Source organism: Chelmon rostratus, chromosome 17 (genome assembly GCF_017976325.1).
Source record: "Chelmon rostratus isolate fCheRos1 chromosome 17, fCheRos1.pri, whole genome shotgun sequence".
NCBI classification, from domain to species: Eukaryota; Metazoa; Chordata; class Actinopteri; order Chaetodontiformes; family Chaetodontidae; genus Chelmon; species Chelmon rostratus.
Genome location: NC_055674.1, coordinates 13,256,157 through 13,283,154, shown reverse-complemented (window position 1 = coordinate 13,283,154; position 26,998 = coordinate 13,256,157). Strand labels below are relative to the sequence as shown.

At 42.1% G+C, this 26,998-nt stretch overlaps 1 protein-coding gene across 1 annotated transcript in view; it reads left to right on the top strand.

Moving 5' to 3' along the window:
• LOC121621314 (Na(+)/H(+) exchange regulatory cofactor NHE-RF2) overlaps window positions 1-26,317 on the top strand; it is a 31,281-nt gene extending 4,964 nt beyond the window's left edge. The window contains exons 3-6 of the mRNA XM_041957734.1: window positions 17,275-17,502; window positions 22,433-22,586; window positions 23,801-23,919; window positions 24,040-26,317. Of these exons, the coding sequence (XP_041813668.1) occupies window positions 17,275-17,502; window positions 22,433-22,586; window positions 23,801-23,919; window positions 24,040-24,198 (660 nt within the window). The 3' untranslated portion in view covers window positions 24,199-26,317. The remainder of the gene's footprint in view (window positions 1-17,274; window positions 17,503-22,432; window positions 22,587-23,800; window positions 23,920-24,039) is intronic.
• The last annotated feature ends 681 nt before the right edge of the window (window positions 26,318-26,998 follow it).

Genomic DNA, 26,998 nt, shown 5'->3' with positions numbered 1-26,998 from the left:
GTCATACAGTGAGGGGGAGAGTTTCTGGTTTGATGGTTTATGGTAATGTCTGTGCATGTGCCAGTACGTCAGTGATGGCGGGTGTGTGCACGCTGGGTCATGTCTTTGTGAACTACATGTTTTCAGCACCTTGCAATCAGCTGAGGACTGTAAAATAGCCTGCAAATATCCGACCACCACTCTGACAGCAGGATTAACTGAGCCTCACAACAGCAGTTCATGCTGCCTTATTTTGTTATGCTTTTGCTGCCATTTCATTTCTCTCTGAGTGAATGTTGCTATAGAGCACAGGTTCTAAACTGTGAGGCTTGGCTCTCCAGGGGGCAGGGCAGAGGAGATGGAGAAAGAAAGACATTCTGAGGCAAGTATTCTGCCTGTAGTGGAAGAGACATTCATTTCATTGAACTTTGGTCAGCTTGTCAACGCGGTCAACAGTGAGAGCTGCAGCAGCGGCTGTGACACATCTCGTGGAGGCACTTACGGTACTTAAGAAGTCCTGAAGTCTGGTTGCAGCAAAATCTGTGCTCCTTCTCCGAATTGTAACTCAGTCAAATCTGAACACACAAACACAATATAGTTTTTGATTCAGTGTGACTTGCATTTCTCAAAGAGATCATCACGGATGTCAATCATGAAAGACCTCCATTGATCCACTTAGAAGTCATAGAAAAAGATGCTCCTCCAAAATATTCCAGTGATATTTGTCTGTGCATTCTTGGGTCAATTGCAAACAGGTGCTGCAGATAGTGATATTCACAGAACTTTTAGAAGGTGCTAGTTTGCCAAAATTCATTTGTCAGTTGTCTCAGTTTTCTCAGAGGTGGCGCTCCACAGTGTCAGACTCTGAAAACCACTGCTGTACAGGCAGTATGAAGGCTGTGTTAAAGTGTGTCAGCATTAGAAATGTGGCAGTGGACTCGAATGCCAAATTGTGTCTGCAAAACTTGAGAAAGTTTTACGGTTTGTTTTCTTTATCCTCTTCTCTCTGTCAGAGCACAGGACACACAGCATAGACTCTCCACACACACATTTACAGGCACGTACACGGTCACAGTAAAAACATGGGTAGACGTGAACCTTTTCTGCAACTATCATCACTTGCACATTTGCCCAACAACTTTCTCTGCTCTGGGTTTATATGACAGTGCTTGGATTTTTCCTTGTTTCCTTTGTTTGCCACTTGTTCTGCGTGGACATCCTTGGGTGTATATACAATATGCAGTGTGCATAGATACTTTGTGCTTTACCTCCTCCACTGTTCATCCTCTAAATACATTTCTAAGGCAATGTCACAAACTAGAAACCATCAACAACAAGTATTTTTTTCTTTGTTTTGCTCATTTCTTCACCAAGGTTTCCAACACAACATCCCAACTGAGTTATGTTGGACTGTCCAGTGCTCAGGCCTTAAAAAGTCATTAATGTTGACCATGACCAACATTAAATCACACAACCTCATATAAGGTAAGGGTAGAGGCAAACGCTGTTTCAAGGGCCATCGTCACTGAGCATAACACTAATTTTTAGCTTCTTTTGACCCTAAGTCAGCCTTTTTAAGCCTGCTGTAAACCCCTGAGTTTAAAGTTACATCAAATATTGCCCCAGCTGTCGTCCTCATAAAACCAAAGTTATTTCCATCAATCAACTTTCTTTTTTTTAACCCCCGATATAAGTGAATTGCTGGAAAAAACAGCACATAGATCTTTGCAGTTTAACCCTGACTATTGTTTGTATAAAACATATGCAATGCATTGAGTTTATTATTGTTATATGAATATGAGATGCATTAAAGCTGAAAGCCAAGCTGTATGACAGAGACATGGAATAAACCTCAGAGTGTAAACAACCTGTTAAAGACTTACCATCTTGCTCGCAGTTTATCTCTCTGCGACAAGATCAGAGGAAATTGTATGAGATTGAGACATGAGCTCACTTCAGTCCTTTTCTTAGCTATAGTCTCTCTAACACTTTCTTGCTCAATCGTTTGCACATGGCACGCGGGCAGACAGCAGAGTGCATCAAACATATTTAACACAGTGAGTGATGCTGGAGTGTGCCTGTGCCTGTTCCAGAGAGACGCTTCAAGGACAAGAGCATTATGACTACAGTTTGGGATGTATCGTCTTACCTCAACACACACCTGAGGTGTCAGTGCTCCGTCTCCATGCTTGTCTTCCTTCCCTTTGCACACGCATGCGCTTAGGTGTGTCATGTGGGTGTGTCATTAACACTAAAGCTCAAGATAAAGTGTCAGGTGTCACTTTCTCACCAGAACCTTTTTTTAACTCACACAGAACACACGAGCACAGGATATTAATCTGCAGCAGTTTTGATAAGCAATCAATTGTTTTTGTGTGTGTGTTTTTTATGGTTCAAAGTTCTCAAATGTGGGAATTTGTCTTGGTCTTTCATTTTAATAAATTCACACATCACATCACCTTTGGCTCTAAGATACTGTGCTGTGCATTTTTCACTATTTTCTAATGTTAAGACCGAATGAATAATCGTGAAAATCAGTAGATTAATCATAAATTGAAATAGCCTTCAGTTGCAGCCCTGCAAGCCTACACATACCTACAGGTTCAAGAATATCAACATGTAAACATGGCTGCAAAATGACTAGATAATTCAGCCAAGAGAACACTTTTACATAGATGTCCAGCAGAATTTGCATCTCTCCATCTTCGTTTTATGTGATCTTGTGTTACTTCATGTCCATGCAGCTGGTTTTGGTGCTGACAGCAGCAGCAGCAGCAGCACCTGGCTGCCCATTAAATGCATGTAAATTGGACATCTCAACAAACAAGAAGGCTAATACATCAGAAAATAGGATATTATGTGTCAACGCGTAACACAAGTGTTACGCTGTGCAGGCAGAAAGACAGAGACATACAGCCACATAGAGACAGACATGTTCCTGGCTCGTTTTACAGATTTGTTGCATTTTGAGGGAGATATTGTCCCTGGTGCTCTCCTGTCCCACCTTTCTGTGGCCTGAATTTTCCGTCTCTGTTGGTGGTGAGAGCTCCACCACACACACGAACATATTGTGGTGTTTTGTTGTTCTTCTTTCCAGTCCCACCGCACTCCTGGTTGGTATAACACCGGGCTTATTAGGAAGTACACGGAAAAGGGTTGCTATGGTTACTGTCAGCATCAGGATTAGTGTGCTGGAAAGATACGTACATGTGGCAAAATTTAGCAAAATAAAGGGATAATGTAAAGCTTGTGAAAAAGGAAAAAAGAGACAGAGAGGAAAGAGAAGAGATGAGTTTTGCAGAGTCATGAATACAGATCCTGGGGCACAGAACACAGTCTCCTTGTTTTGTTTTTGATATGTTCATTATGAGTTTGACCTTTTAATGAGGTTGTTTCAAAGAGCTTTGGAGCTCATATGATGTTTTGACTCAGTCAGATGCCAAATCAGTATGAAACAGTTGCGGTAGTCCAGATGATCGACCCAGCTGCCAGCACACAGACTAACATGTGAGCAGCACTTTGTGTCGTAATAAACTTCACTACATCATGTGTAGGATTTGCAGAGGCCTGTTAGGGATCATCTGCTCCCTGGAGATCACACACACACATCTGTTAAAACTTTAAGAGAGAGGAGGGGTGTGTGTTTGTGGAGGTGGTCCGTGTTTGTGCATGTGTGTCCTTGCACAGTCAAGAATCTAATACAGCAATGTGTGACGTATGAAGATTGATAACATATTGTGTGTTTTTCTCAGTGTGTGTGTGTGTGTGTCTGCTCACAGGAGGGAACAAGTTTATGTGCATATTTGTGCTGTGCTATGGGAGGACACACGTGTGTCACAGGTGGTGAAACCTTAACAAACTCTGATTTCCATCTAAACACCAGCAGAGAATAAACAAGTCCAACATGGAGACGAACTGCACCAGAGAGTCCCAACAGTTTTCACAAAATCCTCCTACGGCCAACTTCTGTAAATACTTAAACGTGTGCATCCTCCTTACGATCGTAGCATTTGAGTGAAAGAGATCTGCGTGAGAAAACCGTGGACAGCGAGCACAGCTTTTAAGGGTCAGGGCTTGAGGTCATGGGGTCAGGCTTGACTAAACACAAATAGCAACACTCGTGCATCTGTGAGAGAGGGAGAGCAGCATAAGCGATGTCTTTGCTGACAATAAACAGAAGAAAAATAAGAGACACTGTAGCAGTAATGAACCCTGAGAACATGCTGCATCAGACATGTATACACATGTGCACTCTCTGCATTGATTTTCAGCCCTAAATAGACCCACAACTGTAGTAAACACCCTTTGTTCTGATCCCTGTCTCTGTTTTTCCTCCATTTCTGTACAGATGTTGTTAACATGTTCACTGTCATGTCACTGTCACTGGTTTGGCACAATTGTCCCTTTGGTTTGTGGTCCCCCTGCTACCAAAACAATAATCTCTGGCCATTAATACAAAATGAGTTGATGGCTCCCTCACATCTCGTCCTTGTCCAGTTCCCAGACTCAGGTTCTCATTTTGCCCAGGATAATAGGGAAAAGATGTTGCCTGTCGGCTCTAATGTATCAGCACACAGCACGGGAGTCGTCTGGAGGCACTCAGCACTTCAGTCTGTGTGATCATCTGTGCTCCATTTGTGCCTGCCTCCCAGACATGCTGGACGGGGCGCACAAATCCAAGGTTGTTCCTTGTTGCTTTGACAAAACGAGTTATTCGAGGTTGTGTGTGATACTTTGAGGGCCGAACAGTAGCGGTGCAGTTGACGTTACCGTGGCAGCATGGAAACAGAGAAAGCATTTCATTTGTTTAACATTTATTTAACCTGTCGTCAACAAACGAAACTGTTTCCAATTCACATGAAGTGAATATTTAGGCCTTTTCATAGAATAAAAGTGTCCGCGTAAGATAGCAGATGAATATATATACGATTGGTTTTTAGGTGATTGCACATTGGTGAGAGTAAGTCAGTAATTCTTTCTACCAACATCTGGAGCTAGTGTTCAAGACATCCCCCCGAATACCAACTGTGTTACATCACGATGCAGGGGTCTGGATTCTGTGTGAGTGTGTGTGTGTGTGTGTGTGTGTGTTGGAGAGAGAGTAAACCAAACTCCTGGAGTAAAACCATGGCCTGTAGTATGTGGAAGGGTCACAAGTGGAGAAAGAGGGCGTGTGCATTTGGGGAATTAGGGAACAGAAAGGGTTGAATTAGTTAGATCATTTAGGATTTAGGAGAGACAGACACAACTGAGTGTATTGTATTAAATGTGTGTGGGTGTGTGAGTGAGCACAGCTGTGTGTCCCCATATATTATCTCCCCTTGCAGAGCTGATAATATGTTCAAATGTTGCCCTTGTTAGCCCAGAGGACATTGACCCGATTGTCTCTGCAGACATAGTTTGACTTGACCAGCAAAAATAATTCTTTGACTTCTACAGGAAATGTCTTTGTCACCGTGTCACGGCTTAAGTCAGAGTGTTTGCATAATTTGATTTAAAGTAATAAGGAACACCTCTTAGTCCATGAGCTCAAGTTTAAATCTGGCTTTCAAGCAAAGTGTAGACATGCGAGTGCTCTACTAGTGCTAGTGATGCTGTGGAAGGTTTTGCCCTGACATTGCCTTAATTAAGCTCTGCATTTATTATATCAACCTGTGACCTGTGGAGTACCTCAAGGCTGTGTCCCAGGTCCGCTTCTGTTTTGTATCTGCATGCTTGGCTGAATAATACATAATCCTAACTTTTGATTTTTATGCCGATGACACACCCCTTTATCTATCTGTAAAATCAGGAACAACCTTAATAGTCTAATAATGTTCTCCAAGTTCAGTGAAAAAAAATCTGAAAACCCTTTTCCCTCTGTTTAGTTTAGTGTCAGATTTTGTCACTAATCCAACTTTTGATTATCAGTTCATTAAAGTATTCCAGTCCTACGTTAGTCAAGGTCCTATTGTTTTGAAAATCAGGTTTTTTTATCTGCAGTATATACAATTTAACTCTCTAACATGGAGATGGTCATTAATGCTTTCATCTTTTCCAGACCTGATAATTGTTACTCACTGTTTACCTGCCTGCTCATGCTTCAGGTTGTTCAGAAAACTGCAGCCGGACTGTTAATGATAACAAGACACAAATGTTAGCCTCTTTGCACTGGCTTTCAGTTAATTAGAGGTGATTGTAAGGCTCTATTCCTTTCTTTTGTAACACTCCATGGCTCCAGCATATGTTTGTGAGCATGTACCTGCACTTAACGTCAGAACAAAACTCTTAAAATGAAACTCATCTTTTACCTCACTGACTTCCCTATAAATCTTTGCATCCCAGCATTCAGTTGTATTTCTGTGCCACATAAAAGTGCTATACAAATAAAGTTTATTATTATTGGCCCCCAAACCGTAATTATACAGGTTAGCCTCTGAAGATGTCACATTTCTTCACTGAACTCCTGTCCACAAATTGTAGCTGTAGCAATTGAGAAGCTTGACCCAAATCTTCAGCATTATTTATAGATTGCACTACTTTTGTATAGCCCTACTGGGTCAGAATATGGAAAAACAGGCTGCCATCTTTGAATCATCTGGGACTTAAATCTGAAATCCCTTTGACACTGGTAATCTTTCAGTTGGTACAACCTTTGGATTTTGGTTCCTATCCCATCAAATATTACCTGTTCGGGAAATACACACTCACTTTTCTCATTCTCCATTTTCTTAATCTCATCTTTTAACCATGAGTTGTTGGATGTGGGAATATCAGTGGAGCGTAGGTCTGCTGTAGCCGGGACGAGGATCGATTTTTGTGCTGCCCACACAACAACAGCATCGCCAACAAATACGAGAGAGAGAGAGAAACAAACACTGTAAAGACAGAGAGCTCGAGAGGCAGGCAGCAAGAAATTCTTATCTACTAGACCTCATTACTGCTGATCGACAAGTCCTTGAAAGCTAGCGTGTAGTTATTGTTATGGTTATAGCCTCATTGTCACAACTGTGCTGTTTCACAGGTTTATCCAATGGGCTGCCATCCTCACTCCCCCTGACCAATCCACACGTGTTCAGTTTGCATCTGCTCACTGCTGCAATCACAGCTGTGAGCCAACGTACATTCCCACACATCTCTCCATGCGCTGTTCGCACACACCTTAAAAACACACTCAGACGTTTGTTTGGAATGTCCCGCTGGCCCTGCTGTGTTTCGCTCTGTTCACACGTCAGCATCTCGGATAAGTTTAATTGGAGCCGTCCTTTTCTGTTTGTGGGAGTCGAGAAGATGTGATCGGAATTCTATAGATCCTTGAGCAAATTAACTCACCCAGAGGGGGAGGTTTAGGTTGTGTGTGTGTGTGTGTGTGCGTGAGCGTGTGCGTGTGGTGAGGTTTGTGTGCATTAAAGTATAGAGAGGATATGTTTGGCGTCGCTGCAGACAGGAATCCCCTCTAATTGATTCATTATGCTTTGGAAAGTTGGAGAGAGAAATTTGTATCCCTCTGCTGGCACTTGCACACACATACACACGCACAAACACACACACACACACACACTTATGTAAATCTTTGGCCTGGTGTCATCGATGAGGCCTCCTCCACAGAGCACGTGTCTCTATGGTGTCACATATGTACATAGTACAGTTAGATTAATCTGAAACCAAAACATATTGAGTTTACCATCACAGAAGCTGCAGAAAATCAGTGAATCTTTCCATTAGAGATGCTGGAACCATCTTACAAAATTGCTTAAATGACTTTTTATTAACTGTTTCAACTCTACACACACCAACTGTGTAATTGTTCCGCTGCTGGTCTTCGCCAGGACACTCTTGAAAAAGAGCTTTTTGATCTCAGTGAGACTTACTCCTGGTTAAATAAAGGTTAAAGAAAAGAAAGAACACAAAAAGCCAGCCACCACTTTTTAATGCTCTTCAGATTCTCTCCTCTGTCACACACACACTCTCCCTCTCTCTCTCTCTCTCTCTCTCTCTCTCTCTCTCTCTCTCTCTCTCTCTCTCTCAATGTTCTGACGAAGGGACGAGAGATATCTGTCACACACTGATAACAGGGGTGTGGACACACATGCACACACATTGCATCACCAACATCAACTGCTGCCCTATGAAACAAATAGAGAGAAAAACCAGAATTTAATTGAAAAAAAAACATAATTTAATCTAATGCTACACTGAAATAGGAGGAGCATTCACCTTTAAAAACTCCTTCCCTCATCTGTGACACACACCAGCACATAACTGCTGAATATATCAGCATCGCCAACAGCCCACACAATTTAAACTGACATTTAAATGCAAATAGGCAGAAATGTTGTACTCTGTAGCCACTTCACTACATGTGCTGTAACACGAAGCACTCAAAGATAAGACTAAAAGTGGAAAAGGGGGGAAGTGTTCAAGAATTTGGGCAGAAAGAAGACATGAATTACCACAACGTGGAGGGTTGAAGTGTGTTTAAGGAGATTAAGGAAGAATGGAGTGTAGAAAGACAGTGAGAGGCAGATGGATAAAGTGTATGAGAGGGGTTAAAACCACCTGCTGGATTGCCGTCTTTCCTCTCTCTCTCTCTCTCTCTCTCTCTCTTTATGTCTGTTTTTGCGTCACTAACCTCCTCGTGATACGCTCTGATCATGAAAGTGAAACAGAGAGGATAAGTTGAGACACTGTGAATGTACGGGCTGAAACAGCTGGTGAACAGTCATTACTGATCGATGAAGGGAAAAGCCAGTTTCAACGTATGTTGATGTGACTCTGACATTAAGTCTCGTTTTGGATGGTTTGTTTGTGCTTTTGATCATTTTCCTTTTGCAGAGTCCAGCAGCCATTGTGGACTGTGAAACAGGTCCAGGAAATTCAATCAACTTCATACAGCGGGTTCTCATGGAAACTAAAGCTGAGCTCCCTCTCAGAAAGGCGTATCAGGGTGACATGTACAAACACTTATGTTGCCAAAGCACTGTTGGCATCAAAAGCCATATAATGAAAAACTAGCTTCATTATGGTCCTATTTAGTCTTAAATGTGGTTGTTTGAGGTTTTAACTAAGCTGAGGCTACTTACAGGAGAGTACAATGAACACAATGAGGAAAAAAATCAACAATTTTCTCTAAATTTGTCATCTGTACAAAGACGTTGATGCAGTATGTTGTGTAGATCCCTAGTAACACTCTCACTGATTCCACACACAGCCTGTTCAGAGTCACAGCTGACCTGAGAACAGCCACAGCCAAGAAATACCAGAAACAACAAGACATATCTGATTGGATTTCATGTAGTTTGCAGTACAGTAATACCATTAGGTGGTTTTCTGGATGCATTCTTAACATTAACGTTTTGCAGAGCATTCAGTTGATGTAGCCAGTGGGCTAGAGGACCAACCTCTGTGAGCATACAGCACGTTTTCACACATTTTATAATTGGAACAGTGTTTGTATCAAAGGGTTCTTCAGAGGATAGAAGTTTTACACCATATTTCACTGCTTTAGCATAAGATCTATGACACCCAGTGTGTCTGGGTGACTGAATCAAAATATATGAGTTTTTTTTTTATTTTGTACGTTGCTTTCCTGTTCAAACTTTAAACCCCCAAGGGACAGATAAACATTTTAAGATGCGTAGTATGAGCAGTGCAATGTCTGTTCTGACTTCTATAAAATCTTCTCAAATAACAAACACGTGTTAAGAGAAATACTACTTTTGGCATCACCAAGGCTCATTGTTTCTGCATCGCACATGTTGGGTCGACCGGGAGAAAAGTACCTGCTCGCTTTAAGATATAGACTGCTTTGCAGCATGACGTGACACTTTGGAAGTTTGTGGGAAGGTAGAGTGAAATCATGTCAGAGTGAAAGCTATTGTTCTGTGCTTATATTTATGTAATACTGTAAGTCAAGCTGAGTGCCTTCAGAATCTATTATGATCTCATCTGTGCTCATGTGACAGTTCAGCCTCGAGGTATGACACCCTGTTCGAGATGTTTGCGCTCACGAGTTTAGCGTCTGCCCTGCAGCTTTTTAGTCAGCCTGACAGTTGAGCTGCAGGCATCGTGATCCCATGTGAAATGACAACAGCATCTACGTCTACTAAGTTTTCCCTCAGCATTACAGTTGTAATTGCTGGCTAATAAAGGGCTTTTGCTTTCTTGATCGCTGTATTCATAGTTTGCCTTATGAATGCAAGGAAGTGAATAGCATTTTTTCTGGACCTAGCCCAGGAGCATAACTTATCTCTCTTTAAAGTTTGTAGGAAAAGAAAAATTTAAAGGGAACCGACATTTCTAAACTGAAAACTGTTTACGACTACTGCTCTCCTTAGAAAAAACATCTCTGCAGCGAAATAAAGGAATTACACTGATCAAGCCTTTAGAAGCTTAATCAACAGCATAAAGCAGACAGTTTGCAACAAAACACAAAGATGGAGAAGAACAAAGAAGCGATGTACGAGTTGACTTGAGTTCTTTGTGCTGTATTTGCATTCATCATGAAGACACCATGTTCAGTGGTGCTGGTGATTGACACGGGATATGAAGGTTTGACTCGGGGGCATTGTGACAGCACAGAATGTTGAGTCAAAACAACTTGTGATAAGTTGAGCTATTGACGTTAACAGCATGCCATCCCCTTGCTTTGTTTGTTTAGAGGAACAGGAATAGCTTGACATTTTGGGAAATCCACTTTTTTTCTCTTTCTTGCCGAGACTTAGATGAGAAAATTGATACCACTCATATCTGTATCATAAATATGTTGCTGGAGCCTGCAGCCGGTTAGCTTAGCTTAGCATAAGGAAGGCAAAAGAGGACAAGATAGAAAGGGGCAAGCAGCGAGCCTGGAGGTGTCCAAAGGAAACTAGATCGGCTAACCAGCACCTCTGATGCTCTCTAATGAACACATTCTGTCTCATTTGTTTAACCCCAACGGAAGACGGAAGTATTAAAATATCCGTTCACTGTTTTACACAAGGCACAGTTTCTTGGTCAGGACCGGTTTCCAGGCAACCAGCGGAGACTCCAGGAAGTTACTGCTAGTCTAGTGCATAACCCCTGTATAATGGCAAACTGTAGCTTTGATAAAACAGACAGTGAGCTTTATAGGTGCTGGTAGGTGGATTTTATTTGCAGAGCCAAGCTAGCTCTTTCCCCATGTTTTCAGTCATCATGCTATGCTAAGCTCACCGGCTGCTGGCTGCAGCTTCCTATTCAGCCATGCAGACATGTAAGCGGTATCAATCTTCATGTTGAACTCTCAGCAAGAAGGCAAATGAGATTTACTAGAATGAGGATATATCCCATGAAAAATGTCACACTATTTTTTCAATCCACTAAATTTGTGCTAAATAGAACCTGTGGTATCCATCAACCCAGAATTCTGGCGAGTGGAGTGCAGTGTGACAGTATGCTCCATGACTAATATCAGTTTTCCAATCTGATCATGTTGCTGCTTGGCTCCTGCTCCATACGTCCCGCCATCTTTTTTTTCCAGGAGGCTCATTCGCTGTTGTTTTTATACCCCTCTCTGTCTTTCACTCGCTCCTGAGTTATGATCTCAGGAAAACACTTAAACAGCAGGTAGCGCACATATACACACAGACACACACACTCTGCAGCAGAGCAGGGGACATTGTAAACAGATCTCAGCAGGTCCGGTCCTGGTAGAGCAGAGCTGGACACAGAAACACACACACAGCTAGCCTTCGTATCACGGTGCTGTTACGCAACACACCACAACACCAGTGGGAAAAACTGTTGGTTATTGAGATTTCTGGCCAGTCCTCGTGTTCTCATGTTCTCTCCGCTCTTTCCAGCGCTGCCTTTCTTCCTGTCCTCCTCCTGCTGTGCATCATCTCCTCCTCTGTGGAACCTATTTCTCTTTATCTCGCTGAGTTCGCCTTTCTTCCATTGCTCACTTCTGTCACTTTTCTTCCCCCTATTCCCGTTCCTTCATTTTCATTTGTACAAGCTCCAGAATCCCTCTCTGCTTTTCTCCAGCTGCCTGTCATTTCCCTTCCCACTGATCTCTCTCTTTCTCGCCCACATTGAACTGGCCAGATCTGCGATTTTTGCTCTCTGATTGAGCAACACTTGAAGCAGCTGTGGGGACAACACATACATACATACACACTAACAGTTTGAGGGCAGAGCCGTCGTGGCCAGAATGGCTGACACACAGAAATCTTCTTAATTAGGTAAAAAACCCTTTTAAATCATCATCATATGGGCTTTGGTGATATTTTTGTATAGCATCGTGTAATGCATCGTGCTGTCATGCAAACACAGAGTGCTGTCACTGCACACAAAACTCTTTAGAAATCTCTTCAGATTAAAATCTCCATGAAAGCTAGAGATAAGATGTGTATGCAGTTCATGTGTTCCTCTCAGCTAATTTTGAAAACTAGGCTACACCTCTTCCCTCCGACAGATGGAACTGGTTCCACTGGTTCTACTGCTGTTCTCATGGCAATTCGTCATCACCCTTGACAAAAGCAAAAGTCCCACGTGCTAGTGTTGTTTGTACTGCGCCGGCGTATTTTCGTTCAGGAAGGCCTTGAGGGAATTTCTTCAAATGTGACACGTGAACGTTCATAGAACTCAAGGATGAACTGAGATGTGTGTGAAGCATCCACATTTCACAACTTGCTTCTCTGCAGCGGCATCCATATTTGAAGCATTATAGTCCACCACAAGCTAATTGGTCTGCTGATATTGAGCTTCAGGTGATTCCCGTTATACCATTTGATGAATCTCTCTATCAGTCCTCTGTACTCCTCTGGAAAAACAATCTCTAAGTGAAGACAGCAGATTTCTCACTGGAAATTTTTCACTGGAATCAACAAGCATCTAACATGAATAAAAAATGAAATAAAACAAGCATGTTTTGACTCATCAGACACTAATTACAATATACATGTCTGTCACTAACAAAAAACTGCAAAAATGTAGTTCAAATGTTACTGAATCTAACTCAACATTTGGATCATTTGGATGCTTTGTATAGAACAATATGCACATATACACATTTTTCTATTGTCAGTTGTTACAGGAATACACTTGAACATTTCCTTGAACTTGAGTGACACTTTATTGCAGCAGAAGTCGATGTTTTCAGCTGTTTTGACTGTAGGGTTATGGTAATTTCTACATAGCAAGCCCAGCTGGAATTCAGGCTGTCAACTCCAGTAAAATTTTTCCATGTTGAAAAATAACATTAAGACACTGGGATACAGTTTTTAGGTCATGGAAGAACTTTGGTCGAGTTATGGAAAGTCCTAGAAAAAATTACATCAGGGCCATGGAACAAAAACTGATGAATGCACTTATAGTTTAACTGCAGAATGGATTTTCCCTCAAAATGGTTTGACACAATGCTTTCTTGTTGCCGTACATTGATTGACTCTCATTTTTCCAAGCTATTCAATACATGTGTACTTAGAGTCAGTAGATGCATATATAATTGTAGAGTTTTTGGTGAATAAATTAGTTCCATTTTATCCACAATGTTGAGTGTGTTTGCAGTACACACATGTAACTGAAAATAGATCCTAAGATCTTATTTGCTGGAAATTTTAGTTTTGCTTCAGACTTTGCGACATCTGCATTTAGCACACCAAATTCAGCAGGAAAAACTGCATGCTTCTGACTCGGGCTCAAAGGAAATTTGAGCTCCTGACTGATCAGAATGGGGATATTAAGTTAACAATAATCCCATATGAGCATGCAAGTGAAAGCATTGTTGACAAAAAGCCATACACACACGCACTGGATATGAAGTTTCTTTGGAGCAACTCAATGACACTTCTAAACCACACAAAAACACGCACACATGCACCCATGCCCAAACACACTTCACTGCGTTGCGAGCCAGCAGCGAGCCAGTGATCCTTGGCTGTGAAAGGGTTAACAGCGGTCATGATCCATCCATCGCAGCAGGCCACCGCTCAATTATTCAACAAGCTGCGATCTAGTTTCATCAACTGCCAACGCCACTGCCAGCGTTCGCATGCAGAGGGAAATAAACACATGTGTGTGTGTGCAGATAGACACGCATATTAAACATGTAAACTGGCATGTCTTCATTCTCAGTCATACACCACAAAAACATCACACTGGTCCCATTAAAACTCACGCATACAGTCACAAACACATGTAGACACGCCACTACTTCTCAATTATAATAAAGTCAGAAAAAAGTCAAATGATTTTATTTTATGCATTAATGGTTGCCTGATGACGGTTTTGCATATCAGAAAAAACAGTTTTAAGTCACACTTTACTAAATGCAAAAACCTATAAGCAGGGTTATGTCAGATTGAATTAACGCTCTGATCTTAATTATGATACGAAGTATAGCCAGCTAATAAATGTGGCAGTTGGCATTTCTGATGGCAAATTGACAGTCGCCAGCTAGAAAAGCCTGCTCCTTTCTACCTCCGTCTGAAATTATGTGTGTGAATGTAGCTCACACTCATATACAATCTATGTGGCAATAAGTCGAATTCCTAATGTAATCAAAATTACCCAACCACAGAGTCAAACACAAGTCTTGTGTGTACACGGTTCTCTCCCCCACATGTACTCACAGAGACTGACAAACAAAGGCTGATTGTGACAGGAAACTAAAGGAATTCATGGGATGGCACTTGTGCCTTTGACTGCACATCCTCTCAGTGTACAGTCAGGACGCTGAGGTCAGGACGTGTGTTGGTCCATCAGACTCCATAATGTTCTGCTGTGGGCGTGAAATATTCCATATTGTTTTCCTTATAGAAATGCACCATAATTTTCCATGTTTTGAGCAGCTACATTCCTGCACCTGGAACAAAACATGAAGGCTTTGTTTTCCCAGGAGTTCCTGCTGCTTTGCCCACTGGATCCTTTGGAAAAAATGTCCAATGCTGATAACTGACTGTGTTCCTAACTACAAACTAGTTTGCTGACGAAGGGGGAAAATGTTACATCTCATTTCTCTCTCTCTCTCTCTCTCTCTCTCTCGCTCTCATCAAAATATTTTTCACAAAAACCATGAAGTTTTCATCACCCGCAGATCAAACAAACATGGTGACCGCATTTCACTTGATAGCCTCTCCGTTTGGAGAGGTTGTGTGGTAACTCTGAGCCTCTTTGGCTGACATCTTTTAAACCAGGAGTCTCTGTCCTCTACACTTTCACATACAAGACATCTGCACCCATCCACGCAGACACGCCGTCGTGTTGTCACCCTCCGTCGCTGACGTTCACGCCTGCAGCGAACTTACACAATTAAACCCATGCAGATCAAACCCACAGCAGAAAAAGAACAAATCAAAAGTGTCCAAAATGCACATTAGCGTCAAAGGTTGAGACTTTAAGAGATGGCACAGGCCCCAGGGGGTGATTAGTGGGGTGCGGACAGGCATCGAGAGGCAGTCAGAGGTTAGATTGGCAGACACTTGCGTCTCCCCCACATAATGACTCCCAGCTGTGCTACTCTCACTGTTTATGTTAGAGGAGTTCCACTGAAAACTCTTTTCCTCCCTGTTGTCGCTAACTGGAAACTTCTGTCATCTTCACTTTTCTGTCCGACTCTCTCTCTATCTGTTTATCTGCCCGTCGTGTTTCTCTTACTGTTTCTTTTCTTGAACTCTCCTTCTCAATCCTGTCGCTGCATCTAATTTTCTAGCCCTCCTACGCACTCGCTCCCTCCTTGCTTGTTCCCTTTCTCCTCTCTCTCTCTATCTTTCTGCCATTTTTTCTCCTTCCGCCCAGATCCCATGGTACTAATACATCTGATTGGAGATATATTTTTCTCTCCCTTGTAAGATCTACGCCTGCTGCCCAACCCAGGCACTTCCTCTCCAGCCACTAAAAGCAGAATCAGGAGGGATTCATGAGAGTTGCTGTTACTCTCTCTCTCTCCCTCCTTGTCAGGGCAAGTTGCCCAGATCACTGCTACCCTGAAGAATTCAGCGCCTGAAATGAAATTATATATTGCCATCTGTGTTATTTTTTTAGGCACTGTTGTGGTAAATAAGGCTCAGCAATGATTCCTATGCAGCATTTGCAATAATAAGTTTTTTAAAAAAATTATAAAAGGCTGCCTTTCTGTCAGAATAAATCACAAACCATCTTCTCCTCTCTTAACACTACATTACCTTTGTCTTTTTCTCTCTCTCTCTTTCACCCTGCCCACATACTCCATGAGTATTTTTAGCAGGCTCAAGCTGGATCATGATGGTAGCTGCACATATGCAGTGGAAACAATAGAGTTCTCACGTTGCGTAATATGATTGCAGATCCGTCCTATGCACCCAGCATGTTTACTGTATGTAGACTCATATTTCACCCGACACCCACTCTACCTGTCTGTTATCTCTAACAGCTAATATCAGCTGAGGTTACAGAGCTGGCCAGTATGCTATCATCCCTCTCGCTGCACATTTTTTCCCAGTGTGTAGGCGGTAAATCAGTGTGATCACACTGTGGAGCTCAAGGCACAATTATACAGGTTCTATAAATGTCTTCATCCAGGCTGGTAGAAGTGTCAGTGATGTGCTGCAAATGGACAGCTTTAGTCCAAGGTGAAATAAACTCTATAATAAAATGTGACATCTATTCTAAGAGTGAATGGCAGCAAAAAATGAAAACATAAAAAGTAGAATAAATCTGTAACCAACAAAGAATGAAGTTTTTTCACAATTTGATACATTGAATTGGTCAAATTGCTCTTACAATACAGTAATCATTAGTGTCTTGAAGTTACAACATTTTTACTGGCTTGAAATGTTGTTTTTTTTTCTAAATGACCAAAGTGACTCAGCTATGTGTTTCAGTCACCTGCTGTGTTCTCGTGCTCTGCAGACAGCAGAATGCCTCTCTGACTCGCACAATCTCTCTACATATGCTGCACCATTTAAACCTCTTTTATAGGCTTTTAAGAATGTAAATACGAATGTTTTGGAGTATTTTCTAACTACTCTCTAGCTCAGACTGATCCCATCTCTCAACTTTCTCCACTCCAATTTTTAACCACAGCTGTCTTTAGCTGTAGCTGATGAGTCCCAAAGCAAGAGATGTTATCACTTTTCTAAATGTAAACTGTAATGTTATGTGAGCAGCCTGCTTCATTGGAGTTGTACCAGTCAAATTTGTATTTCTATAAACCTTTCAAATTGAAATAGATATGTGATTTGCATGTTGATAATGCTGCATGTGAAGGAAGTGCTTGAGATCTTAATGTACATTTTCAAATTAATTGAGAGGAACAAGTACAAGGATTACGATTTCAATGTGGCTAAATCACACATTCTCCTCTTTCTGTTCCAGGAGGCTCTTGCCCAGGCCGAAGCTCACATCCAGGCCCAATCCCATTCACGGCCCCCGGTCGACCCGTCCGAGCTTGTTCCACGTCTGTGCCACCTGGTGCGGTCTGAGATAGGCTATGGCTTCAACCTCCACAGTGATCGATCCCGGCCCGGACAGTACATCCGCTCCCTAGACCCGGGATCACCTGCAGACCACGCCGGGCTCCGTCCACAAGACAGGCTGATTGAGGTAGGACAGAGGAGTGTGGATGGACTGTCCGAGTAATTATATAAACAGAAAGTCACATAAACAGATGCAGTGTGCATCTGTGGTGGGTGGTGGAGCAGTTAGGAGTGTTCTATGTTTGTGCTTCATAGGAAGTTAATGGGGTGAGGTGGACCCTCCACAGCTGCAGCGATAAGCTGGAGGGACTTGGGGTGGTAGAATGTCAAGCACAGAATAATGAGTGAGTATTCTGTGAGTGTTCTGATGCATACTGGGTTGGCACAGCAGAGCTGGGCAGAGGGATGAGGAGATCATGAAAAATGTACACAGGCTAATGACGTGATAAATGATAAATGATTCTGAGTTAGTCTGGTACATGTCAGAGAATACCATGATTGACTGGGTGGGAGAAAATCGCTCCAGAGGCCTCCTGCAAGCCTTCATCTTGCCACTTTGGAGAAGCATGTTTTATCTGTATCTTAGTAGGTGTGTTCGTTGCTGTGTGCCTACACTCACTGGTTTTGCACATGTGCCCACATTTCCACACAACCATTCAATCTATGACCTCCAGATAAATCTATATGTACGCTTAGCTGTCCCTCTTTTGAGCAATTACCCCAGGAAACACCAACACACAGCACTGCCTACCCTTTTCCAGGGGAAAGTAGCTACTGGCTGTAAGTATGTAAGATTTTCTACATTTTTCCACTGGTCCAAAAAAGTAGCTAGACTTATCATTAATTAGAATTTGTTGCTATTTTAAAAGGGAGATGTTAGGAGAGTCTAAAAGTCTCCAGGCCCATTTCATGCATTCTCCCACACCTGATTGAATACAGATGTGACCTCATCTATGTACGCTGTCACAGCTGTGATTAAAATGGCAGGACTCACACTTGCGTCTATACTGTCCGACCCCTGTTTCTAACAATAACAGGACCTGAAGCCTGGACTCAATCTTCACCGTGTGTCAGACTGGAGAGAGCGAGGAGGCCGGTCATAGGGGAGGGGAGAGGCTGCTATAAATCAGTCTGATCACAAGGGCTGACAGGGGGAGAGACATGGGGGAGGAGAGAAGCAGGATTGTGTGTTTATGTATGTCTCTTCTTATAAAACATAGAGAGAAATAGAGGCAGTGAGAGTGTGTGTTGGATAAGAGAGAGAATGGGCAGCAGAGAGTGAAGATGCAAGCCATGCAAACATTTAAGTGGCAGTTGCTTAAAAGTTAAAAGTAATTTATTGAAATCTCCAGAAGGGGTGAGTAAGTGGGTTTCAAAGAGCCTGAGTATTCACATGGCAGTGACCTCATTTTCATCATAAGCACTTTTTTTATCTGAGTGTACACACACAACATTCGCTCTTTGCCCTCACTGGCTGTACATCAGGGTCCAGACCAGGGTGCAGAGCAGGCCCAACAGGATTCCAATCAGGTCTGATAGTAAGGTTGAACAGAGTTCATTCAGGGCCGCCCAAAATGTAAAGAACATTTAGCATGTTAGCATTTGTGGTTTAGCATGTTTTAGACTATTATTTTTAGACCATGATAAGCGTCTGTATGGTCCTGTAACTGTGACAGTGACCAGCAAGCAGAGCTGCAGTTGTTCGTCTTGGCATTACATGCTGATGTACTGATGCTCCACTGGAACATTAGATGGTGGGTGAGAGTGCGTGGGGACATCCTGCAGCAGGTCACTATAACAGTAACTGTTCGCCACCTCCCTGCATCGCTCCATGGAGACGTAAATTGAGGATCACATTTACATGCACATGCACAAATGGAGTTGGAAGGTACTCAAGCCAGTGTCAGGCCAAACTGAATTCAATGAAAGGAGTTTTATTTGCACGATGTACATGTGCATACATTGCCAAACATCTTAATATAAATTATATAGAAATGAAATAAGATGTCTAATAATATCTGCCAAGTTTAGAGCTGAAACGTTTTTTCATTATTATCTATGTATCCATTCTTTGTAACCATTCATGTATTTGCCTTTTTATTTCCTCTGGGAGGCCGTAAGGTAAACTTTATGAGACTCCAAGTGTTCTGGTCAATATACGCCAGCTTTTACAACTTTATCTCAGTGTTTTAGTTTTGTTTGGACCAAAAAATCTGAGCCCCTGTTGATTTAGTTGGCTGCTGCGCATGTGTGTGTGTGTGTACATGCTGATAATTGCAACCGTCTCCGACCATGCGTCAAGACGGAGCTTGTGTTATCTGTCAGCAGCTTGTTAGAGAGGTGAACAGCCATGACAGAGCTCTCTCTCCCCCTTGTTGTCTCTCGCTGTCTTTTTCTCTCACCACGCCCCATTACACTGGAGGTGTATCAGCAGCGAGCGTTGTAAAGGCTATGGCGAGAGCTCGGTTTTCTGCCAGTGTTTTGGCAGACACCAGTGAACGCCTCATCAGTCTCTCTGCTCTGCCGGCGCTCAACAGTGCGCAGTCTGGACCTCAAACTTTCATGCCAGTGACATCAAAGAGTATACAAAGGTGCACCACAAACACTTTTCTAGTTGTTTGGTCCAGACTGAAACACCTCAACAACTATTGTTTGGATTGATTGGTCATGAAATTTTGTACAGACATTGATGATCTCCAGAGGATGGATCCTGATGTTCACATTTGTGGTTCAAAGTGAAATGTCCCAACAGCTATTGGATGAATTACCATAAAATCTGGAACAATAAAGTTGTATCTTGATTAAATGTAGTCACTCGTGATCCCTTACTTTACTTTTCTTTTACCATCATTAAGTCTAAATTGAAATTTGTCCAGTAATTTGCTTCTAGCAAAACTAATGGTGTTACCATCAGACTTTAGACCTATTAGACCCAATTTACACCTGGAATTAAAATGTGATGTGTATTGGTTGTTCAAATTTAGAGAGTAAGCAAGCAAGAAGGCTCCAATTACTGATTTTACATCTATTCTGTGTAATGAAAGTGCAAAAAGGTGCGTTATGCAACAGAAATTAAAGCAATAAGGTGGGAAATGAATGATTTTGTAAGAAATAACTGTGTGTGCAATGGTGTCTGTTGTACTCATCTGTGCAGCTGATCTGTTGTTAATTCACCTGAGGGGGCAAATTATTAAGAATTTGTCATACATAACATTTCACAAAGTTTCTAAAGCTACCCCTAACTCAACAACTCACAAAACTCTGATTTTTTTAAGGGAGTCTGGGGATGATTTGCTGCCACCTCAAATTTCTCCGTGCAGGTTTTACTCTGAGGACAGAGATCCAATCTCAATGAGGGGAAGGAGAATGCATGAAAAACACCAGGTGTAAACGCAAAGACAAGATCAGATCATGCTATCCAGATAACATATCCAGATACAGATTCCATTGTAATATGGTGCAAATGGGGTGTGGGACTCTTATTCTAACTGTGGGATCAACATGCACTGAATATTTGGACATCGACAATAAACAAAGATCGAAATTATTTTGCAAGAGCCTGTCTCCATCATTTCAACCAAGAAATGTTGTCCTTTGCTGAAACATCACATTACACCACTTCAAAAATGTGTCATTGGCTGTGCCAAATGTGCCATCAGGTGGCTGGACCTCCCTTGACTTTCATGAAACATACACACACTCACACACACACACACACAAGTATCAAGAGGTTCCCTGAGGAATCGTCCCATGAGAAATAAGCTTCTGTCCTGTTCCTACAGCATGTATTAATTAGCCCAGCCCAGAGAGCACAGTGTATTGTCTTGTGTGGGGCTGGACTGTTAATGAAGGGCTGTGAAACATGACACAACACCTGTTGTTTGGCCGAATACAAAGATGCTTGTTCTGTCTGTATCAAACTGTCTGTCTGTGTCCCTGGCTGACTGATGTCTGTTTTTATGTCTGCCTGCCTGCCTGTCTTGTCTGTCATGGGCCCTAGGAAGAAAGGACAGATGAGAGAGGAGCTGATCACATTTTCCATCTGTCAGTTCTCCCAACTCATTTCTAGTGTTGTCTTCCTTGTACTTTCTTGCTGTACGTCCTGTTTTCTTCTTTTCATCCCTGAGGTCTGTCTCATTGCACCTATTTGCTTACAGTAATATTCTCCACATTTATTTCACCCTGTTTTATTTGCAAACAAATAAGAGCAAACACTAATTTTTGCACTTTGCTTTATCTCCCTCTGCTTTACCACATCCCATCTTGTCATAAGCAGTGAATTTTAACTAAATTCCCCTTCAGGATTCAGACACCTGAAACCAACACAATCGCTGGAGCCTAGGAGAGCCATCAATAATTGATTGTGTACCAACACTAACTTAGCGTGATGCGACGCTACCTGCCTCAGAGAAGCCGAGGTCTAGACAAAGCAGTTGAAACGCAGGTCTCCAAATGCATGCAGCATCTAGATAAGAGCAATAACAGGCTATTGTGTTTTGCTAGCTAGGTGTAGAGGCAAGGGCAATATGGTCACACAGATGCTCAGTCACATGCACACATTGTGGCCCTCTGTTCGGCTGTTACAGGCCCTGATGTTTTCTGGTTGTTGTAGTCATTTTAGGAAGTATTTAGGAGTCTTCTTTTAATGTGGTGAATCTAAACTCCTACAGCTGTATGTACAGCGGTGAAGGATGAAGAATTCATGATTAATGACAAGAGTAGCATGGAGTGTAGAGTGGTGCAGGCCATCTGAGAGTCATGTTGAACAGTGCGGAAATCTGTAGGTTGTTCCACAGCTCCACCTACTGGATGAGTGAGGTAGCACAGGCGTTCAACAAAGTATGCAGTATGTTTACAATGAGTGATGGGAAGAAGGTTAATTCAGGTGTTTGTTGTTACTACTAAGATCTGGGGGCATCCACTATGGCTGCCAGATGGCATGTGAACACCATATTTATCAGAGCGTGTTGTGTGCTGTTGGAGTGCTAAGAGCTACAACAGATAACTTACAAAGCCATCCTCCTTCCTTCCTCTCTTTTTGTGTCTGTGTTCTCCAGGTAAACGGTGTGAACATCGAGGGCATGCGGCATGCAGAGGTGGTGGCCTTCATAAAGAAAGGGGGCAATGAGACCTGGCTGTTGGTGGTGGACCCAGACACAGACGAGCACTTCAAGAGGAGGGGGGTTGTGCCCACAATCAACCATCTTAGAGGTAGGACTGCACTAACAGAAGGTTATGTGTTACATATAAGTTTGAACTTTAAATAGGTTGTGGTCATGTCATATTACACAGTGATGGCAGGTATTTTGCTGCAAAGAAAGAGGTTGTTAACAAATCTAATCTGGGTAACACTTTTTTTCAAAGATGTGCACTGACTAAAATATTAGAGGTTGAACCATTTCAACACTGTCTCAATTTTCCCTATAATTTTGGCAGAGATCTTGCTCGGAAATCTGCACAATAAAATTTTACCAAACTTGTTTAGCCTCAGTGGGTGAAGTCAGAGCAAAGAATTACTCTCAGCTGATTTGATTCTGAATTGATGAGGAACAGTGATAGTGATAGTGAGTAAAAGCACTCTTTATGCAGAATGGCACTTTTCAGAATAATGTCTATATTATATTATTGGTTTATTATTAGTGGCTGTGGCTCAAGAGTTCGTCTTACTTATCAGAAGCTTGGTGATTCGATCCCTGGCCTCAGCATGTCAAAGTGTTCTTGGGCAAGATACTGAACCCCAAATTGCCTCGATGCTGTGCATCGGTGTGAGAGTGTGTGAGAACGGTTAAAAGCTTGTAATGCGCAGGTGGCCTAGCCAACATATGAATGTCTGTGAAAGGGTGAATGCAGATTTGTATTGTAAAAGCTCCTTGAGTGGTCAGCAGACTAGAAAAGCGCTGTATAAATACAGTCCATTTACCACTGATGCATTAATGTTTACATCACTTTAATGTTGAAGGTGGTTGAGCTGCTTTATATAGTTAATGTGCTGGGTAGCTTGTAAATTTCCCCCTGGGGATCAACAAGTTTCATAATAATCTCTAATAATGCGTCTTAGTTTCTATATTGATTACATCCCCAGCTTACAAAAAAGCTGGGACAACGTGTAAAACGTACATAAAAACAAAATCAGACCTGGGATTGAGGAAATGGAAAAACAGGAAATAATTGTTTACAGGATTTGTTGTAAGATTTGTTATGATTTTGTTCTAAATAAAAATTTGAATGAAAAAAACAAAAAAACAAAATCAGAATCAAAAACAGAATAAATGTACTGATTATAACACACTATGGAAGGACTATTTGTTGACTGAGATTTCATTAATTAGAATATCAAATGTAGACTGTGTACTATCATAAAGACTACACTAAAGTGTAAAACAGCAATCTGTTGGCTTCTATGTGCATGCTATTTGTTTTCACAGACTACGATGGTCCATCCATATCCAACGGCTCCCCCAACCCACAGATCAATGGCAGCTCCACCACACAGTCCATCAGGTCCACACACTCCGACCTCAGCAGCCAGGGCAACAGCACACAGGTGGGTGTGGGCATTCATGTACCGTATGCTGCTGTGTTTGGTCTTTGGTCCTCCACATGAAAGCCAGTATCCTCAACCCTTCTGTCTGTCTTTCCATCTTCAATAATACCTTCCATCTAGCTGGCAGATGATGATGGCCGCCGGCTGTTGGACCCCTTCGCTGAGATGGGCCTGAGCGCTACGGCAGCAGAAGAAAAGATGAAGCTACACGCCAAAGAAAAGAAGAAGGCGCCCCAGATGGACTGGATGAAGAAATATGAGCTGTTCAGCAACTTCTGAGACGTTCCCCTCTCTTCAAACACCAAAGGACAGAGATATGAGCTGTTTGCAGCACTCTGTGTGGACGAGTTTGCGTCATGAGAGAATGTCCCTCTTACTACACAGATCATGTTTTTTTTTCTTCGAGAAAGAACCAAGATCCCCCAAACAGCCGAACATATATTGTTCCTGGAATTAAATGTGACAAAACATAAAAGCTGTACAATGGATTTCACTTTTTAAGCCACTTTTCCTGCTTCAAAGTGCTGACTGACTGCAAAAACTGTGTATACTTTGCTAAAATCACACTATTCAGAAGGAAGAGCTTCTTAAAACGCTTCCCACACATGTGGGTCTCTCAGATGGGAGTATTGCAAACAAGTTCTCGCAAATTTGTCCCCATCAGTTTTTCTGTACTTTAATCATCCCATTCTCCCTACTCATATAGACTTATTTGAAACAAATGCGGGAGACAGTTATTTTTATATTTAAAAAGTATAAACAACTATTAAAAAAATCGTATCCCATCACCATGGACTGCATTTTAAAGAGTTTTATGGACACTGTGACATGAATGATTGTGGACATTGTGGGAGTTTTGGCCCATCAGTCAGAAGGAGCCCGAAGTTGGCAGAAGATCACTGTGAAAGACTTGAGACCCTCCACCTCCAGCCCATACAGATACACAGACAGAGTAAAGGATGGCTGTGTGCACTGCTTGTGTGTAATGTATCCTACATGTATTTGTACTTTTGCATAGAGTGAATTAACTGATCATCGGATCAGCCCTGCTTTATTCAAAAATAATTCATGTTATTTGTTATTTAGCACTCAGTCATACTAAGTGTACCACTTAGCGTTTGGGTGCACTTGGGCGTAACAAAGGGAAGCACCACTAATGTATTGATACCACTTACCACCACTTACATGTATTGATACAGTAAACAACGGAAACTGGAGTGTGCACGAGAGGAGGATTTCTCAGGGCAAATGGCATGATGAATGAGTTTATTATTGGAGAGGGCTTGATGTGTACAGCAGAGGGCAAACTTACACCACAAATAGAGGTGCCTTTTGGTACTAAAACTAAATAGAGTACATTACACTTATCCAGGCCGTTATATGGGGGTTGTGTCGTACTCTTTCTTAGTTAGGAGCAATGACTTCCTGTGGTCTCCAGTGGTCCATTTTTTTACCTGGCAACAGCTCAGGGCCAAAAAACAGTCTGGTGAAAAAAAACCCCTGTAAAGCTGCAAATTATAATTTTTACAGTTTTTGTACAGATTAAACAGGCTACAATCTGATAATCAGTTATTTTTAAAGGTGCTGGAAGGTGGATTTTGTTGCCTCTTAGCTCGAGCCAGACAAGCTGGTTCCCCTGTTCCTGCTTTAAACTAAGCTAACTGGCTGCTCACAGTAGCTTCATATTTACCTTACAGACATGAGAGTGGTGTTGAAATTCTCATATAACTTTCCGCTAGAAAGCAAACAAGGGTATTTACCAAAATTATACACAATCCCTCAAGGGCCAGGACCAGGAAAGAAAGGGAGGTTACGGCTCAAAAGTGCAGCTAGCATATTTGAGGCTAACCCTGGAGTAAAGGGATGTGATCAGCTCCAACATGAGCGCGGTGTTAGCAGGTTGTGAGGCGGAGGGAGTGCAGGAGAAGCATACAGTGAGGTCAGAGATGCTCTGGAGGATCTAGTGAATGAGACTATGGGAGCCATGGGGCTTACTGAGGATCATTACACATGCAGGGACAGTTGTCACACACATTCTCACACATTTGGAGCCCAATGTGTGTGTGTGTGTGTGTGTTTGTGTATGTGCAGAAGAAGGTATACCATGCTGCAATCCAAACAATGTTGATGTAATGCATTACAACAGGTTGGACTGCAAGTCGGAGAAATGTTGGTCACTTATGTGGACATCTTGTCTTTTTTTTGTACTCATTCACACCCTTACATGTACTTCACACCAACAGTCGTGTCTTGATTCATCGTTGACATCATTCACTCCGTGTGCTCTAACAGTCACAGCAAAAAAAAAACTCTCTGTTACCATGGCTGATGTATATACAGTAAGAACATACAGTATATATGGCAGGTTGCATTTTTTTCAATAAAGTGTGACAATGGCGTTTTTTGAATATATTAACTTGCTGTTACGTCTCTGCTTTCTCTGCTCTGTTGTTTGTCTCTTGTCTCAGCATTTTCCATCACTCTCATTTGCTCCACAAGCTCATCTGTACTTATTGACTTTCTCACTCTGTTACTGCAGTATTTCTCATTTGCTGCTGTTTTCTCTCTTTTTCCCTCTCAACCCCCCGCTCTGTCTCTCTGTGCATGTCTGCTGAGGATTATGCCGGCGTACAGTTTCACTTTCAGCCTGTTCTCCACCAGCCAGCTGCTGCTATGTGCTCTCAGGCCAGACAAAGGCCAGAGGTTAAAAGTGCGTCTGTACTTTTACGTGTGTCACCATTATCTGCGTTGAGATGTACAGTATGTCAGATGTACAGTCTGTGTCTGTATCTTCATCCAGTTGGTGTGTATTTATTCATAGATAGACAGCAGTGGAAGAAGCACTCAGATGCTTTAGTTAAGTAAAAATAGTGATACAACACTGTAAAAACACTCTATTCGGCCTGTAAGTAAAAGTCCTTAATTTAAAATCCCCCTTCTGTAAAAACTTTTTCAGATAAGTCTTATCAGCAAAATGTACTTAGAGTTTGAAAAGTAAAAATAAAAATGGCCCCTATCCTGATATATCATCTTTGACATTGTTCATTAATGTGTAAGCAGAATTTTACCGTCGGAGCTG